At 38.1% G+C, this 16,453-nt stretch overlaps 1 protein-coding gene across 1 annotated transcript; it reads left to right on the forward strand.

Moving 5' to 3' along the window:
• Positions 1-565: 565 nt before the first annotated feature.
• On the forward strand, positions 566-15,383 carry ralbp1 (ralA binding protein 1). The gene is made up of 10 exons (XM_014993402.2): positions 566-645; positions 2,556-2,858; positions 5,098-5,535; positions 6,731-7,080; positions 9,666-9,827; positions 10,601-10,732; positions 11,534-11,644; positions 11,737-11,858; positions 11,932-12,052; positions 13,514-15,383. The coding sequence occupies exons 2-10, from the start codon at positions 2,609-2,611 to the stop codon at positions 13,814-13,816; spliced, it is 1,989 nt and encodes a 662-aa protein (XP_014848888.2). The 5' UTR covers positions 566-645; positions 2,556-2,608; the 3' UTR covers positions 13,817-15,383.
• Positions 15,384-16,453: the final 1,070 nt, after the last annotated feature.

Consider the following 16,453-nt stretch of genomic DNA (forward strand, 5'->3'; position numbering starts at 1 on the left):
CTTCTTACCTTGTAAAAAGTGTTCGCTACAAATCCACGATTTCACAGTCATTACTGACTGTCCATCGCCGCTGTCTTTCCTCATTAAAACTAATTAATTAACAGTTCAGCAGGTTACATACAGTTGTTAATCTATGAAGAACACGAAGTGCTAATGTCAAAATATTTAGCTTATTGTATTTTCTTGACCTCAAAATGACGCAAAAGTCTCAGCAGACAGAAAACAAAATAACAACAAAGCTTGTGTTCAAATAAGAAGTCTCATTTTAATTTTTGTTTAAAACATGTTTATTTTTCATTCAGTAAAGTAACTCACGGTGGGTGGAGAAGTGAGATATTTTCTATTGAAAGTACACTTCACTATAATAAAAAGTATGGTGTAATATAACTACTCCTAATCCCCCCCCCCTCCCCCCAAAAAAAGGTTACTTAAATAAATGCAACTGAGTAAACTGAGTAGTTACTACTTACCTCAGGATATTAGATATTTACTTTTTTTTGTACTTGTCTGGTCTGCTTTACCTAAATATCCATTTTAACTTCATTTCCCATGACGCACTTGTGCATTCACGCATGCGCTGTAGAGTTTATTTGGTATACACACACAACCGGAAGCTCCACTGTGGGATTGCCCGACCAAGACTTGGTAAAGTTTATATTCTTTTAAATCTTACCCTCTAAAAATTAGAGAACGACTGTCTGAAAATAAGTTTTTGCATCTGCCTGTGAATTAATGAGGGTAATCAGTAAGTATTTATGAATATATCAGCGGGTTTTGTCGTAACCGACATGTTTCCAGCTAGCTGAAGTAACGTTAGCAGATGGGCCCCTTCTCCATTCAGACCAGAGCTTCACTTTATGGCTGTTTGAAGGAAAATATGCTTCAAAATACGCATTGACAACAAATTGTGGTATTATAACAGGAGTATAATTAAACAGGACTGCCTGTGTGGAGTTAGTTTGTTCAAATAGGGCAGAAATTAATTGTAAATTGTGATGTCGATCTACCAAAGCAAACAAGGGGGAGATTAAAGTTGACGCTGCTGATGCTGATTAGTCGTTTTCTACAGTTTAAGCCAGTGTTATATTTACACAGTGGTTTGTATAACTGGTCATTTCTGTATTGTTGTACTGCGCCATGTTTTTACTTTACAGATAACAGCTGCGTTAGTCCTTGAAGCCACATCTCCTTTTAGGGTCATTTCATCTGCTTCCTAATACACTTTACAGCATCTCAGGTTCCTTTCTGTTTTCGTTTCTGCAGTAATAAATCAAGTTACTACCCTGCTTTTCAAGCTGTCTGCAGGCATCAGATACATGAATGGTGGGGTCACATGAATAAATGACTGTATGTTGTTGTTTTTGAATGGCAGAAGCCCCATCTGCTGGGTGGAGACCACAGCTGCAATCAAGAGGTTGTTGTTTATTTGGGCTGACTTTGCTTTAAGTTTGGAGTTTGCAAATCACTTGCGTAATATTTCTGTTTCCTCAGGCTGAGGTTAGTCGGTTCTGCTTTTGTTTCCACACCTGAGATTAAGAGACGTGTTAGAAAATGTGTCAGTCATGTTTTGTTTTAAAATATCGAAGCTGATATGGGATTGAATATTTTACTACTTTTATCCTTATCACAAGAAGCTGAGTAAAATTAAGTTGCTATTTAGATTTTTACTTAATAGGTGGCATATTTCTAAATCGTATTTCTCTATTTAGACCGATTAGGTAAGTTAGAATATTATTACAAAGTTATATAGATTAATTGGATCTTTGTTTGTCACACACAGACACAGTTTCTTTCTTTGTCAAATATATATAAAAGATAACCATAAAATATCTGTTTGAGCTGTATTTTATTCTAATTCAGCAATAATTTGTATCATATCGAGTCCTGCAGCTGTTGCTTGACTTAAAAGGTTAGTTAAAGATTAAGAATTAATACAATTTATACTTCTGCCAGTAACAATTATTGAAGTAATTGCTTATTCTTACAATTAATTGGATAAAAAATTGGGCCAATCTGCAGCTTTTTCATTTAACAACTCAAGCTTTTTAAATGGAATATTATAAATACATTGAAACACACAAATAAACAAAGAATACATTTTTTAAATAAAAAAAGTGCTACAGCTAACATTTATTTAATTCATTTAAAAATCTATTAATTATTTTGACAATTTACTAATTTGATAAAAATGGGCAAATTCTGCAGATTTTTCATTTAACTACTTTAACATTAGAAGAACATTACATAAAATATATTTTATTTTGAATTAAAAATGTGTATATATCTGAAACAGGTTTGACTTAATTACTGCTCTGAATATGTTCTTTCAGTAATTGATCTTCAGTTAATGATTACTCGATTACTAAATTAGTGAACGATTATTTTGATTATAGATTAATAACTACTAATTGGACTAAAAGCCCTAATAATTTGCTTCTGTATTACACTGATCACTTTAGAGTTACTTCTTGTCAATCAGGTCACATTAAAATCTACTGTAGGAAAAGTGTCGACTCCTCTTGTTCCTATTTCCACCCATGTCTCCACCTGTGCAGGTGCGATGGAGGCGTGACGTGTCAGTCAGTGGAGCGATACGACCAGACCAGACATGACCGAGTGCTTCCTGCCGCCCAGCAGCAGCCCTGCTGAGCAGCGCCGGGCCGATCACCCAGGAGGCGTGGCCCGCACCCCGAGCTCCGAGGAGATCAGCCCCACCAAGTTCCCGGGCCTGTACCGCACCGGCGAGCCGTCGCCGCCCCACAATGGACATCACCACGAGCCGCCGGACCCGTATGTCTCAGACGACGACAAGGAGCACAGCAAGAAGAAGAACAAGTTCAAGAAGAAGGAGAAAAGGAGTAAGATGTGGCTTCACTTTCTGAAAGTGTTGATTTTATTTGTATAGCACATCTCAGGAACAATCATAAAAATGTCATAAAACACTGAGTTCCTGTAAATCTAGACTAAAAACCCACCTGTTCAGAGTCGCTTTGAATGATGATAAATGAAACACTGACCAACATTTTGATGTGTAACAACAAAATGTAATGTTGACTAGTTTACTCTGTAGAGGAGCGATGTTGTGATGACTTCCTGAAGGAAGAAAGTTTCAGAAAAAGAAGAAGCTTTTAAAAAGACAAAGGTCCAGTTTTAAGGTGTTAAATTATGAATATAGCACTTTTAAATCCAATGAAGGTAACATAGTTACTTGATTATGCTATTAAATAGCACTATATGCCTGGAAAACACATATTTGCACCTTTAAAGTAAAATTCACAGCTGAGCACAGCAGCCTAACTCTCCTCACTCATCTTTTTACTCATATTTGCGACTCTGCGTCGCTGACCACAGTATAAGGCCGCACTACTGTGAACTCGGTAACCCTACACAGGAAAGACTCTTTTAGGTCAAAATGGGTAAAGCGATTAATCTGCATTATGTAGCATTAATGTGTTAAATGTTTTAGATTAAATGCATAATAAATGTGCGTCTGTTTGCAGCCATATTCATGTCTGAATAACAGTGCAACAGTCTGAGTGCAAACATTGAGTTGGTTTCATGGCCAGCAGCAACTTATTTTGATTTAAAGTGACAGGAGGACCTTGGAGAGCTAATAGACAGAACTGATCAGAATAAAGTATTATTATTTTATTTGTGCAAAATATGTAACAAACATGTTTTATGTGGCCAGATGACCCTTTCTTAACGTGTTCACGGAGATATAATAGGTAATCTCTAAAGTAATTAGAGCTGGTTAAAGACTTTTGCACAGAACTGAACATTGCTGATACGGCAGGACAGTGCATTTATGGAAACAGATAAGAGATGTTTCCACTTTCCCATCCTGTTCTCGCCCATAGTGTGGGCTGTTTGTCCACTTTGTGTCATCATTTTTCCACATCTGGAAGCAGCTCCAACCACACACTGCAAAAACACAACATTTAAATACCAAAAGTATTTTTGGTCTAGTTTCTACTGCAAACATCTCAGCACACTTGAAATAAGACAAAACTAACTTACAAGTAGCTTTTCAGTAAGACATAGGAGCTTGTTTTAAGCTAATAGTTCCATAATATAGATTTAAAAAATACTTATTTCTCTAAAAACAAGACATTTTTGCTATAAGTGAAGTAATCTGCCAGTACAACTAGTAGTAGTATCAATATCAGAGGAGTAGAGTACCCAAAAGTTGTACTCAAGTTGGAGTACAACTTGGACGATTACTTGTTGTCCAAGACGAGTAGTCTTGGACGACAAGACTACTTGTAAAAAAGTATTTTGTAAAAAGTCTACTCAAGTACTGAGTAACTGATCAAATTATCAATCATATAATAATTAAATGTTACATAATCAGATGAACCAAAAAGTGAAATTAAATGGAAATTCTGGTATTTTAAGGATGGAAATGACAATAATTCATATAAAAAACAAAATAAAAATTTTCCAAATCAGTTTCTTTCAATAAAAAACTTGTGAAACTTTAACAAAAACTGCAGGTCTGTGTTTGTTTTTCACTCAATATGTAGAGAATCCAGAAATTTTACTCAGGTAAAAGAAGAGATGCTTTATAATAAAATTACTCAAGTAAAAGTAAAAAGCACGGTGCAGTAAAAATACTCCTAAAAGTAATTTTTTCCCAATTAAGTCTAATTGAGTAAATGTAACTAGTTACTAGCTAACTATGATCAATGTTAAGTAATTATTTATCTAAAACAAACTCTCACATCTTGCTGAAAATATATTTCTAAGTTAGTTTTGTCTTATTTCAAGTGTAATAAGATATTTGTAGTAGAAACTAGAGTTGGTGAGATTTTGTGTTTTTGCAGTGCAGTGACCCAGTGAGAGAAAAGAGGGAGTGGATGATTCCCAGTGAAGGTGTGGAAGAGTCGACTGGCTGGAAATCTACCTAAACGACGTGTTTGTAGAGAGGAGAGGTGCTGAGGGAGCTGAGCTAAATCAGCGGCTGACCTCTTTTCCCCGTTCTCTCTCTTCACCCTCTTCCTGTTTCTGTTTCGCTGCCGTCGTCGTTCTGCTGTAGGAACGTTTGATTTTTTTTCCTCCTCTCAGATTTAACCCCGTTTCTTCCTCGTGTTGCAGCTGAGGGATACGCCGCCTTCCAGGAGGACAGCTCGGCGGACGAAGCCGAGAGCCCGTCCAAGATGAAGCGCTCCAAGGGAATCCACGTGTTCAAGAAGCCCAGCTTCTCCAAGAAGAAGGAGAAGGACTTCAAGGTGAAGGAGAAGGAGAAGGGCCCCAAAGAGGACAAGGCCAAGGAGAAGAAGTCCAAGGACCTGACGGCCGCCGACGTGGTCAAACAGTGGAAGGAGAAGAAGAAGAAGAAGAAGCCAGCTTCCGAGGCTGAGCCGGTCCCGGTGGAGACCCCCACCGTCAGACCCGTCTTTGGAGCGCCGCTGGCCGAGGCTGTGAAGAGGACGGCTCTGTACGACGGCATCCAGCTGCCGGCCGTCTTCAGGGAATGCGTGGACTACATCGAGAACTACGGCATGAAGTGTGAGGGCATCTACAGGGTCTCAGGTATCCAGTTTAATCTGTTTATCATGCAGCACCAGTTCACAGTCTATCTAAAAAACACAATTTCATTCAATTATGTTGACCAAAGGTGTTCAAAGTAGGGTCCAGGGGCCATTTCTGGGCCCTGGAATCTTGACTTGACTACAATTTAAGAATAAATTAGGGTAAAACTCAGATTTTTTTTTTTAGATGTGGCTGATATGGACTTAAAGTTTAGTTACAATAACAGCAGAGCTGATTAGTAACTATTTACATTTACTCACATTTATTTGAGTAATTTTTGGGAATAATTTACTTTTAGGAGTATTTTTATTACACTGTACTTTATTTTTATCATGAAGTATCACTATTCTTCCTTGAGTAAAATTTCTGGATTCTTTACCCACTGAATGAAGAACAAACAAAAAAAAGTTTTATATTGAAGTAAACTGATTTGGAAAAATGTTTCTTTCTAATTTTGTTATTTTCTGTTATTTTGTTATTATCTTTAAAATACCAAAATTGCCGCATAACTTTATGTTTTGCTGAGTTTGATGACGTAATTTGTTTGATCCGTTTCTCAGTACTTGAGTGACCTTTTTCCAAATACTTATTTACTCTTACTTGAGTAATTACCACTAATTTTGACTTTTACTACAGTTAAAAATATACAAAAGTAGTTCTACTTTTACTTGAGTACTTACTTGGGTACTCTACACACCTCTGAGGGTAACTAGCCAGCAAAAAGCTAGCTAGCTAGATATATTCTTGCTAGTTAGCTAGCTTCCTTGCTAGCTAGTTAGCTTCCCTAGTTAGTAAACCTTGCTAGCTAAATAGAGTAGCTAACAGCAGATAGTTTGCTAACTACCCTGATAGCTATCCTTGCTAACTAGCTTCACCCTTGCTAGCTAACTCGCCAGCTTGCTATATTCAAGTAAGAGTAGCACTACTTCAACATATTTTTAGTGTAGTAAAAGTAAAAATTTGCCCTCCAAGAAATTATTCACGTAAGAGTAAAGTTAGCTAGCTTTCCTTATATCCATCATGGTTAAATGTAGATTATTTTTCTTAAGCATTGGCTCATTTCTCTTTCCAATCCATATGAGTCTTAAGTCTTAAAATCCTTTCAGAACGATCTTAAGAAGTCTTACATTTGAGTTGTTGAAACCTCAAGAACCCTGGTTGTCAGACAAAGCCTTTCTTCATCTCTTCCTGGCAGGTATGAAGTCCAAAGTGGATGAGCTGAAAGCGGCCTATGACCGGGAGGAGTGTCCCTGCCTGGAGGAGTACGACCCGCACACGGTGGCTAGCCTGCTGAAGCAGTACCTCCGGGAGCTGCCGGAGAACCTGCTGGTCCGGGACCTGACCCAGCGCTTTGAGGACGCCTGCGGCCGTCCGGCGGAAGCCGACAAACTGGCGGAGTTCCACAAGCTGCTGGCCGAGGTGCCGGCAGAGAGCCGCCTACTGCTCTCCTGGCTCGTCACGCACATGGACCACGTCATCGCCAGGGAAACGGACACCAAGATGAACATCCAGAACATCTCCATCGTCCTCAACCCGACCATTCAGGTCAGCTGGCAGACCGGACCGCAGGAGGCAAAATATCTGGGTCTAGATTTATCTGCTGTTAGTCTAAAACATCTGTCCATCCATCCATCCATTAGTTCATCCATCCATTAGTTCATCCATCCATCCATTAGTTCATCGATCCGTCCATTGGTTCATCCATCCATTGCTTCATCCATCCAACCATTAGTTCATCGATGCATCCTTTGGTTCATCCATCCATCCATTAGTTCACCCATCCATCCATTAGTTCATCTATCCGTCCATTGGTTCATCCATCTGTCCATTGCTTCATCCATCCATTGGTTCATCCATCCAACCATTAGTTCATCCATCCCTCCATTGGGTCATCCATCCATTGGTTCATCCATCTGTCCATCGCTTGATCCATCCATTGGATCATCCATCTATCTAGTGGTTGATCCATCCATCCATCCATCCATCCATCCATCCATCCATCCATCCATCCATCCATCCATCCATCCATCCATCCATCCATCCATCCATCCATCCATCCATCCAACCATCCAACCATCCAACCAACCAACACCAACCAAACAAATTCTTTTCATCAATCTATTGTTTCTTTATCATCTATCAGTTCGTTCATCTATCCATCCTGTGCTTGTTGATCAATCTATTGTTTCTTTATCATCTATCAGTTCGTTCATCTATCCATCCTGTGCTTGTTGTAGTTTCCATATTTAAAGTATGTCCATCATATAAATGTAGTTAATTATTTTAAATCTGGGCGTTGTGTCATGTAGCGGTAGAGCGGTCACCCTGTTTCCTGAAGCTTCAGTCCTCGACGCAGCCGTCCTGGTTTGATTTCTGACTTTGCTTTGTGTCCCTCCCATCATCCCCTTTGACTCTCTGCCCACTTCCTGTCTGGTAACTCTCAATGGAGACAACTAATGCCAAAACATCTTCAAAGTTAGACTCATAAAATACCTTAAGTCTCTGATTTTGAATCTGGAAAATGTGAAATTATGGCGTAAAAAGTTAGTAGTAACCCTCAACGTTCCCCTAGCAACAAGGTTAGTGAGTTTTTATTGGTTCTTTCATGAGTTCATGTCTGACCCGCTGGCCCAGTTCAGTGCAGCTAATTTATCCCCACTGGAGCTGTCTCTACGGCTGTTCCACTTATTCTGAGCCAGAAACATGTCTGTTTAAATAAACATGCAGGAATCCAGGATCAGTGTAATGAGGACAAATAAATATTCAGGAATTTATAGAGAAGCTGCTCCAGAAACCTTTCAGCTGGCAGGTGGAAACATTTCACTCTGCAACTGGCACCAAGATGAGCATCCAGAACATCAACCCGCCCATTCAGGTCAGCAGGCAGACCGGACTGCAGGATGGGAATATCTGGGTCTAGATTTTTCTTCAGTTAGTCTAAAACATCTGTCCATCCATCCATTGGTTCATCCATCCATTGGTTCATCTATCCATCCATTGGTTCATCCATCCATCCATCCATCCATTGCTTCATCCATCCATTGCTTCATCCATCCATTGCTTCATCCATCCATTGCTTCATCCATCCATTGCTTCATCCATCCATTGGTTCATCCATCCATTGGTTCATCCATCCATTAGTTCATCCATCCATCCATTGGTTCATCCATCCATTGCTTCATCCATCCATTGGTTCATCCATCCATCCATCCATTAGTTCATCCATCCATCCATCCATTGGTTCATCCATCCATAGGTTCATCCATCCATTGGTTCATCCATCCATAGGTTCATCCATCCATTGGTTCATCCATCCATCCATCCATTGGTTCATCCATCCATTGGTTCATCCATCCATTCATCCATTGGTTCATCCATCCATTAGTTCATCCATCCATCCATCCATTGGTTCATCCATCCATTGGTTCATCCATCCATCCATCCATTGGTTCATCCATCCATTAGTTCATCCATCCATCCATCCATTGGTTCATCCATCCATTGGTTCATCCATCCATTAGTTCATCCATCCATCCATCCATTGGTTCATCCATCCATTGCTTCATCCATCCATTGGTTCATCCATCCATCCATCCATTAGTTCATCCATCCATCCATCCATTGGTTCATCCATCCATAGGTTCATCCATCCATTGGTTCATCCATCCATTGGTTCATCCATCCATCCATTGCTCTCTCTCTGTCTCTCTCTCTCTCTCTCTCTCTCTCTCTTTATCTCTGTCTCTCTCTCTCTTTCTCTGTCTCTCTCTCTGTCTCTCTCTCTCTCTCTCTCTCTCTCTCTTTATCTCTGTCTCTCTCTTTCTCTGTCTCTCTCTCTGTCTCTCTCTCTGTCTTTCTGTCTCTCTCTGTCTCTCTCTCTCTGTTTCTCTTTCTCTGTCTGTCTCTGTGTCTCTCTCTCTCTCTCTCTGTCTGTCTCTGTGTCTCTCTCTTTACCTCTCTGTCTCTTTCTCTTTCCTCCTTTCCATTCGTTCCACCCGTCTGTTTAAATAAACACGTCTGATCCAGGATCAGTGTAATGAGGACAAGTAAATATTCAGGAATTTATAGAGAAGCTGCTCCGGAAACCTTTCAGCTGGCAGGTGGAAACATTTCCTCCTTCTTCCTTTCAGATCGGGAACCGTGTTCTCTACATCTTCTTCACCCACGTGAAGGAGCTGTTTGGGGACGTTGTCCTGAAGCCGGTGGTGCGGCCGCTGCGCTGGTCCAACATGGCGACCATGCCCGCTCTGCCTGAGACCCAGGATAACATCAAGGAGGAGATTCGGCGGCAGGTTGGGTTCAGTCCACCGTCTTTTTCTCGTTTTCATCGGCTCAGTGTGTAAAGAAGGGAGCATGGTTACAAAAGAACTGTTAAAATAGTAACTTTTTAGAAAAACTTTCCTTTTCGGAGTAGATTTTACCATGCTTTCACTTGAGTAAAATATGTTAGAGTGGTTCTCTTACAAGTGTATTCTGCCTATCTCTGATTAAAACATAAGTTTTATTTATTTTATTTTTTTAATCATTAAAAAACAAAAGAATCGGAATTGTAAAAATTAGATTTTTATTTTTATTTATTTTTTCTCCCCTGATCTTGAGTTTTCTACAGGACAGAATTCTAATAACATTAATAAATGCAGTTGTATTTACATGTTTTTATGTTAAATTAAATTCCTAACCTGTGTTTAGATCATGATTTTAAAATTTTAGTGATCTTTATTTTTATTTCTTTCTATGTTTCCAATTTTTTTAAACATTTACAATGAAAGACAAGAAAAACGGTTTATTTTTTATTTTTTCACAATATTAACTTGTGAGCACAAGCATTTCAAAAAATGTTTACAACAGAGTGAACCTCAGATTTTATTTCTTCCACGGTTGTTCTAAAACTAGCGCATAAAAACTAACGTAGAACAAGTATGAATGAGTCTGAATAAGTTTGGAAACACTGCAGGAGCCCAGACTTGGTGTTGTTACAGCCGTTTGTTGTTGTGTTTGACGCCTGCATGCTTGTCAGGCTCGTTGTCTTGGATCAGTGTGAACCAGTGAAGATGTGTGTGTCCAGGAGTTCCTGCTGAACTGCCTGCACAGAGACCTGCAGGCGGGCGTGAAGGACCTGTCCAAGGAGGAGCGGCTCTGGGAGGTCCAGAGAATCCTGACGGCTCTCAAACGCAAGCTGAGGGAGGCCAAGCGGCAGGTAACGATCCCATCGTCCGGAATGATCAGTTATAGATGAAGGAAAACTCAGGAGGCAAAAAAACACAGCAGACATTTAGCTGTTGCTGAATCCTGCATGAATTCAGATTTATCCATTATTAAAATGATGGAATTAAATTGTTTTAATCAATAACTGCAGCTCCATCATTATGCTTATAACAAGACATTTTCCCCATGTTTCAAATAAAATAATCTGCCAGTAAAACTATAAGTTTTTCATCAATATTCAGGAATTATTTACCTAAAATAAGCTCAGATTTATTTTTACTTTGTCTTATTTCAATTGTACACTTGCACTAGAAGTTAGACTGAAAATACTTGATAAAATTTTGCTTTTCTGCAGCGTGTCATTTGAAAATGGTCTTAAAATAACAATATTATAGTTTATTACAGTAATTACTGGGACAACACTGCAAATATCTTAATTTTGTCTTATTTTAAGTGTTCTAGCTTACGAGTAATTTTTCAGTTTGCTTTAAGTCAGTAATTCCTCGGTATTGATGAAGTTGTGCTAGTTCCAGATTATTTCACTCATAACAAGACATTCTCCCCATGTTGAAAGTGAAAAAATCTGACAATGGAAATTTTATTCAATTTTCATGAATTATTGACCTAAAACGATGCTGAAAAATTGCTTGTAAGTTTGTTTTGTAATAACATATTTGAACTAGTAACTAGGCCGAAAATACTTGGTAAGATTTTCTTTTCTTTGAGTCTACATCTGATTTTCCTTTGGAATAAAGCTAATTTCTATTCTATTCTTTTTCATTTGTGTTGTCAGGAGTGTGAGAGTAAAATAGCACAAGAAATTGCCAGTCTCTCAAAGGAGGACGTGTCCAAAGAGGAAATGACCGAGAACGAAGAGGAAGTCATCAACCTACTTTTAGCACAGGTGACTCATTCATACACTTTCGTGTGACTAAATCAAAAGCATGCCAGTAAATTCAGCATTAAAATTCTGCACAACTTCTTTTGGGTGATCAGGAGAATGAGATCCTGACTGAACAGGAGGAGCTGATTGCGCTCGAACAAGTGCTGCGGAGGCAAATCGCCACAGAGAAAGAAGAAATCGAGAGGCTGAGGGCGGAAATCGCAGACATTCAGAGGTAGGAGAAGAGCAGAGAATCGTTTTAATTTTTGTGATTATAGCGTGGTAACAGCGGCGCGTTTCCTCATCAGTCGGCAGCAGGGCCGCAGCGAGACGGAGGAGTATTCCTCAGACAGCGAAAGTGAGAGTGAAGATGAGGAAGAGCTGCAGATGATACTGGAAGACCTGCAGAAACAAAACGAGGAACTAGAGGTGAGAAATGTTCAGGATGGTTTAACGGCCTGTTTGGGCACCAAGAGTGTAAAGTTAAAAGAAATGCTTGTTAAAACTCTAAGAGTGTGCAAAAGTATTTCTACCCCTTAAACTTTTTTATTTTGAAACAAAAATCTAACATGCATTTGTGCTTCACTGTATTTAAGCCTCCTAGAAGTTATTAAATTACTACAATTATCAGCTACTTTAGTAATCATTAACTGGAGTTAACAGCCTGATAAAAGGCCATTTGCTAAAAGAAAAAGACACTGACAGCAGTAATTAAACCAAAACTGTACAAATATGTTACATATTTGCGTTTAAGATTCAAATAAACCATCCAGTGGCTTAACTTAGCTTTACCTGGTTCATATTAAGTAAAAAATATCCCGTTAATCCCCTTTTGCATCCCATTATTAATCAGTTAATCCAAAAACTAGTCAGCAGATCAGCCCCAAACTATATTAAACAGAAAGAGCCGAGCCTTTCACATGTTGACATTAGAAATAATTTTTAGCTACAGCTGCATCGTTTACTACAAATGATTAAGTGTTCACTAAAGAAATGATGTTACTGGATGTTATACAAAAATACAAACGTGCAGAAATTATCCATGAGAAAAAGAAAAAAGCATTCATGACGGTACTAATAGAAACCTACCCTATAATAATGAACAAACTTGTCTTTAAGAGCGTAAAACAATAAAACAATATATGGTGCCAGATCAACCAGTAGGACTTGATTAAATAAACAAAGGAAATATTTCTAAGTCTGCTAAAATTATTGTTGCATTTATGGAAATTAGGTGTTTATTTTGTCATTGAAACAAGTAATAAAATTGTTTATTTGCATTTTTTTATGTATTTTAAATATTGTATACAAAGGGTTTAAATAAAAAAACAGAAAAATTTGGCGATTTTTGTCTCAGATTAATCGTCAGAACAATCTATCAACAGAATAATTGATTAATCCTGAGGATAATATATTAATCGACAGAAGAAAAGGATATTTGTCACACCAATCAATCAACAGAATAATTGATTAATAGTAAGAACAAGCAATTAATTGTGAGAATAATTGATAGTGAGAATAGTTGATTAATCATTAGATTAATCAACAGAAGAATCGATTAATTGTGAGGATAATATATTAATTGACAGAACGATCTATTGTCAGAACAAAAGATCATCACAACAATTAACAGAATAATCGATTAATAGTCAGAATAAGCAACTGATTATGTGAATAATTGTCAGAATAATTAATTAATCATCAGAATAATCAATTAATCAACAGAACAATCAATTAATTGTGAGGATAATAAATTAATCATCAGAGCTGTTGATTAATTGTCAGAACAATCTTTTAATCAACAGAATAATTGCTTGATTGTCAGAATAATCAATTACTAAAATAGTCGTTAGTTGCAGCCACTGAACTGTTGACATTGTTTCCCTCCAGAACAAAAACACCCATCTGAACCAGGCCATCCACGAGGAGCAGGAAGCCATCCTGGAGCTCCGGGTCCAGCTCCGCCTGCTGCAGAGCCACAAGCAGCAGCAGCAGGAGCTAACCGTCCCGCCGCCGGCCGAACAAGCTCCTCCCACTCAGCCGAGCCCGGAGGCCCGCAGCGAGGAACAAACCAAACGCTCCATCTCCACTGTGGCCGCCACTGGAGATGCGCCCGCCCCAACCAACGGGAAGCCACTGAAGGATCCTTCAAAGCCGTCACCGAACAAAGACAGGAGAGACACCAACATGTGAGGCGAGCGACAGTCGTCTCCGCAGATGGTCAGTTCACCTGCAGCATTGGTTACCACAAACAGGAAACTGAACACCTGTATCCTCTGCGGCATCCTGACTTTGTTTCCCTTCACTGCAAAACAGAAAACCTAGAAACAGAGTAGCAGCTGTCGCAGATGATCCGCTACCTCTGTGGAAACTCCCAGGGACCATTTCATTCAAATCTGCTGTGCCAAGCCTGTTTAAAAGAGGATTAGAGGGTGACAATGATGGATGTGAGAGAGATTAGAGTTTATTTTTCACTGATAATTAAATCAAGAAATTATCACAAAATGTAAGATTGTTGCAAGTCCCTCAAATTTGACACCGCCGACCACTGTGCCATAACTCAAGTCGCCAGAGAACCACAAATACGAGCGCTGGAGGACTTCTGATCGGTCTCTCTGTATATTTTAAACTTCAGTATCATTCTAACAATATACATACACTGCAAAAACACAAATCTTACCAAGTATTTTGTCTCGTTTCTAGTGTAAATATCTTCGTACCCTTGAAATATGACTAAATTAACTAACAATTAGCTTTTCAGCAAGATATAGGAGCTTGTTTTAGGTCAATAATTACTTGATTATTGACTTCTATTGGTAGATTATTTCACGTATTTCATAATAAACAGGCACTGTGCTGTTACCTAGCAACCCCAGCCAAGCCCAGCTCATCACCTAGCAACCTGGTTCTACTAAGACTGGTGGATTATTTCACTTATAATATGGAAAAAATGTCTTAAGAGTGAAATAAATAATCAACCAGTGAAACTAGTACTTTATATTCAATGTTAAGGAGTTATTACCTAAAACAAGCTCATATATCTTGCTGAAAAGTTACTCATAAGTTACTTTTGTCTTATTTCAAGTGTTTAAGCATGTTTGTACTAGAAGCAAGACAAAAATACTTAAATTACGTTTTTGCAGTGTGTCATGCTCAATAAATGCCCTGATTTAATTTACAGCTTTTTAGTGGCATATAGAGCTCTGTTGCTGTTTGTTGAAATGAAAACTGGAGCAGAAAAACCTTGATTCCATCACAGCAAAATGTAAACAAGTGCACTCACCGGAAACATGGAGATTTTAGGTTTAATGTTGATGTAGCACATCTGTGGGTATGTTTTATGTGGGATGTGTGAAGAAACCACTGAAGGGTGTTGTAGGTTATTTGTGTGCAGTTTATTTTTATTTTTATTATTATTAATATTATATTTGTGTTACATCATTTCATCACAGATCCTTGACTCCTGGAAGGGACTGTCATCATTCAAATGCAACTTAAAGCGAAGGCGTGGTCTTTATTGTAAATTATAGCAATGTATTTTGAGCTCTTATGTTCTCATATGTTGATTTTTATATCATTACTGATTTGTAGAGATGATTATAGTGTGGCTGCCCATGCTTTTGTCTCAGGCTGGATATATAAATATAACTGTATTAATCCACAAGAGCTTCTCCTGGGGCTATTTTCACATTGTTTGGAGCTTTTGTACCAGACTGTTGCTGGCAGACTAATGCTGTGAAGAATAAAGTGTTGATCTGAATCTCTGCTTGTTGATCACAGCCTGAAAGTTTGGGGGTTTTACTCTGAAAGTGTCAGAATTTTCCACTTTTTAGCTTCCAGTCTAATTAAGTGGTCCCTTTTAATATAAGGGTGTTGAAGAGCGATCCTAAAGCGATAAAACTGGTTCTTTAAAAGTATTTTTGTCAATTGTGACAAAAAAAAAGTTCTGCGAGAAAATAACAAGCTTAACTTCTGACTTTAATATCAAAATTATGAGAAAAAAAGTTCAGAATTTTGAGATTAATAAAAAGTCAGAATTCTTTTTCAGTTTTCATGATCCTCTTCCATACATTTGTCTAGTTTTACCTGTACACTATTTGTACCACACTTTTCTGACATCATTAAGTAGGTTGAAACCAATAAATTTTCCTCTAACATAAAAAAGTAAAGATGATTCTGCAAAGTCTATTTCTAAGGCTTTTTGACTCCAGAGTACCAAAGAGTAAAGACACACCGTGAGCGTCTTTATCCACAAATGGTGAAAACATAGAACATGTTAAAGCTGTAACTGGTACTAAAAATTACTTCAGTGGGACAGATCCAAGATTAAAAACAAGACAAAGACCCATCTTAAATATTCATAAAAACATCCTGATGATTCTTTCTACATATTGCATAAAATTGATGCTAAATATCTGAAAAACATCACAGCAACAATGTCCATCCATTGCCAAATGACCTTAAATGTAAGTACTAAAATCTCAAAAACAAGTTTTGGAATGGGCTATGCAAAGTTTTGACTTAATTCAAATTGAAATGTAGCTGAAGTGAAACAATTTTGCAAAGTAAAGTGGGCAAAAATTCCTCCTGAGCAAGAAAACTTTTTTTTTTGGTACATTATTTATTTGGATACAAATACAACTCTTCTACATTATAATCTGAGATGCAATAAAGTATCCAATCTTTCATATGTTTAAAAACATGTGGAAGTCAGCTGCAGTTTGAGGAACATTTATTCTGTGGCAGAAAATAAGCAACCCAAAGGAAAACCTGAAGGTTGTTGACTAAATCTCTGTTCAGTGCAGGCTTGTCCATTTTAGGTTTAATCTG

This window comes from Poecilia mexicana, unplaced genomic scaffold, assembly GCF_051168715.1.
Source record: "Poecilia mexicana isolate PSO_F unplaced genomic scaffold, ASM5116871v1 scaffold_17, whole genome shotgun sequence".
Classification (NCBI taxonomy): domain Eukaryota; kingdom Metazoa; phylum Chordata; class Actinopteri; order Cyprinodontiformes; family Poeciliidae; genus Poecilia; species Poecilia mexicana.

What these genes read in the sequence shown, in the direction of transcription:
- ralbp1 (XM_014993402.2), top strand. Translation starts at nt 2,609, where the DNA reads ATGACCGAGTGCTTCCTGCCGCCCAGCAGCAGCCCTGCTGAGCAGCGC. An exon ending in AGGAGGAGATTCGGCGGCAG is followed by an intron (nt 9,828 to 10,600) that starts GTTGGGTTCAGT and finishes GTGTGTGTCCAG; the next exon opens with GAGTTCCTGCTGAACTGCCT. An exon ending in AACAAAACGAGGAACTAGAG is followed by an intron (nt 12,053 to 13,513) that starts GTGAGAAATGTT and finishes GTTTCCCTCCAG; the next exon opens with AACAAAAACACCCATCTGAA.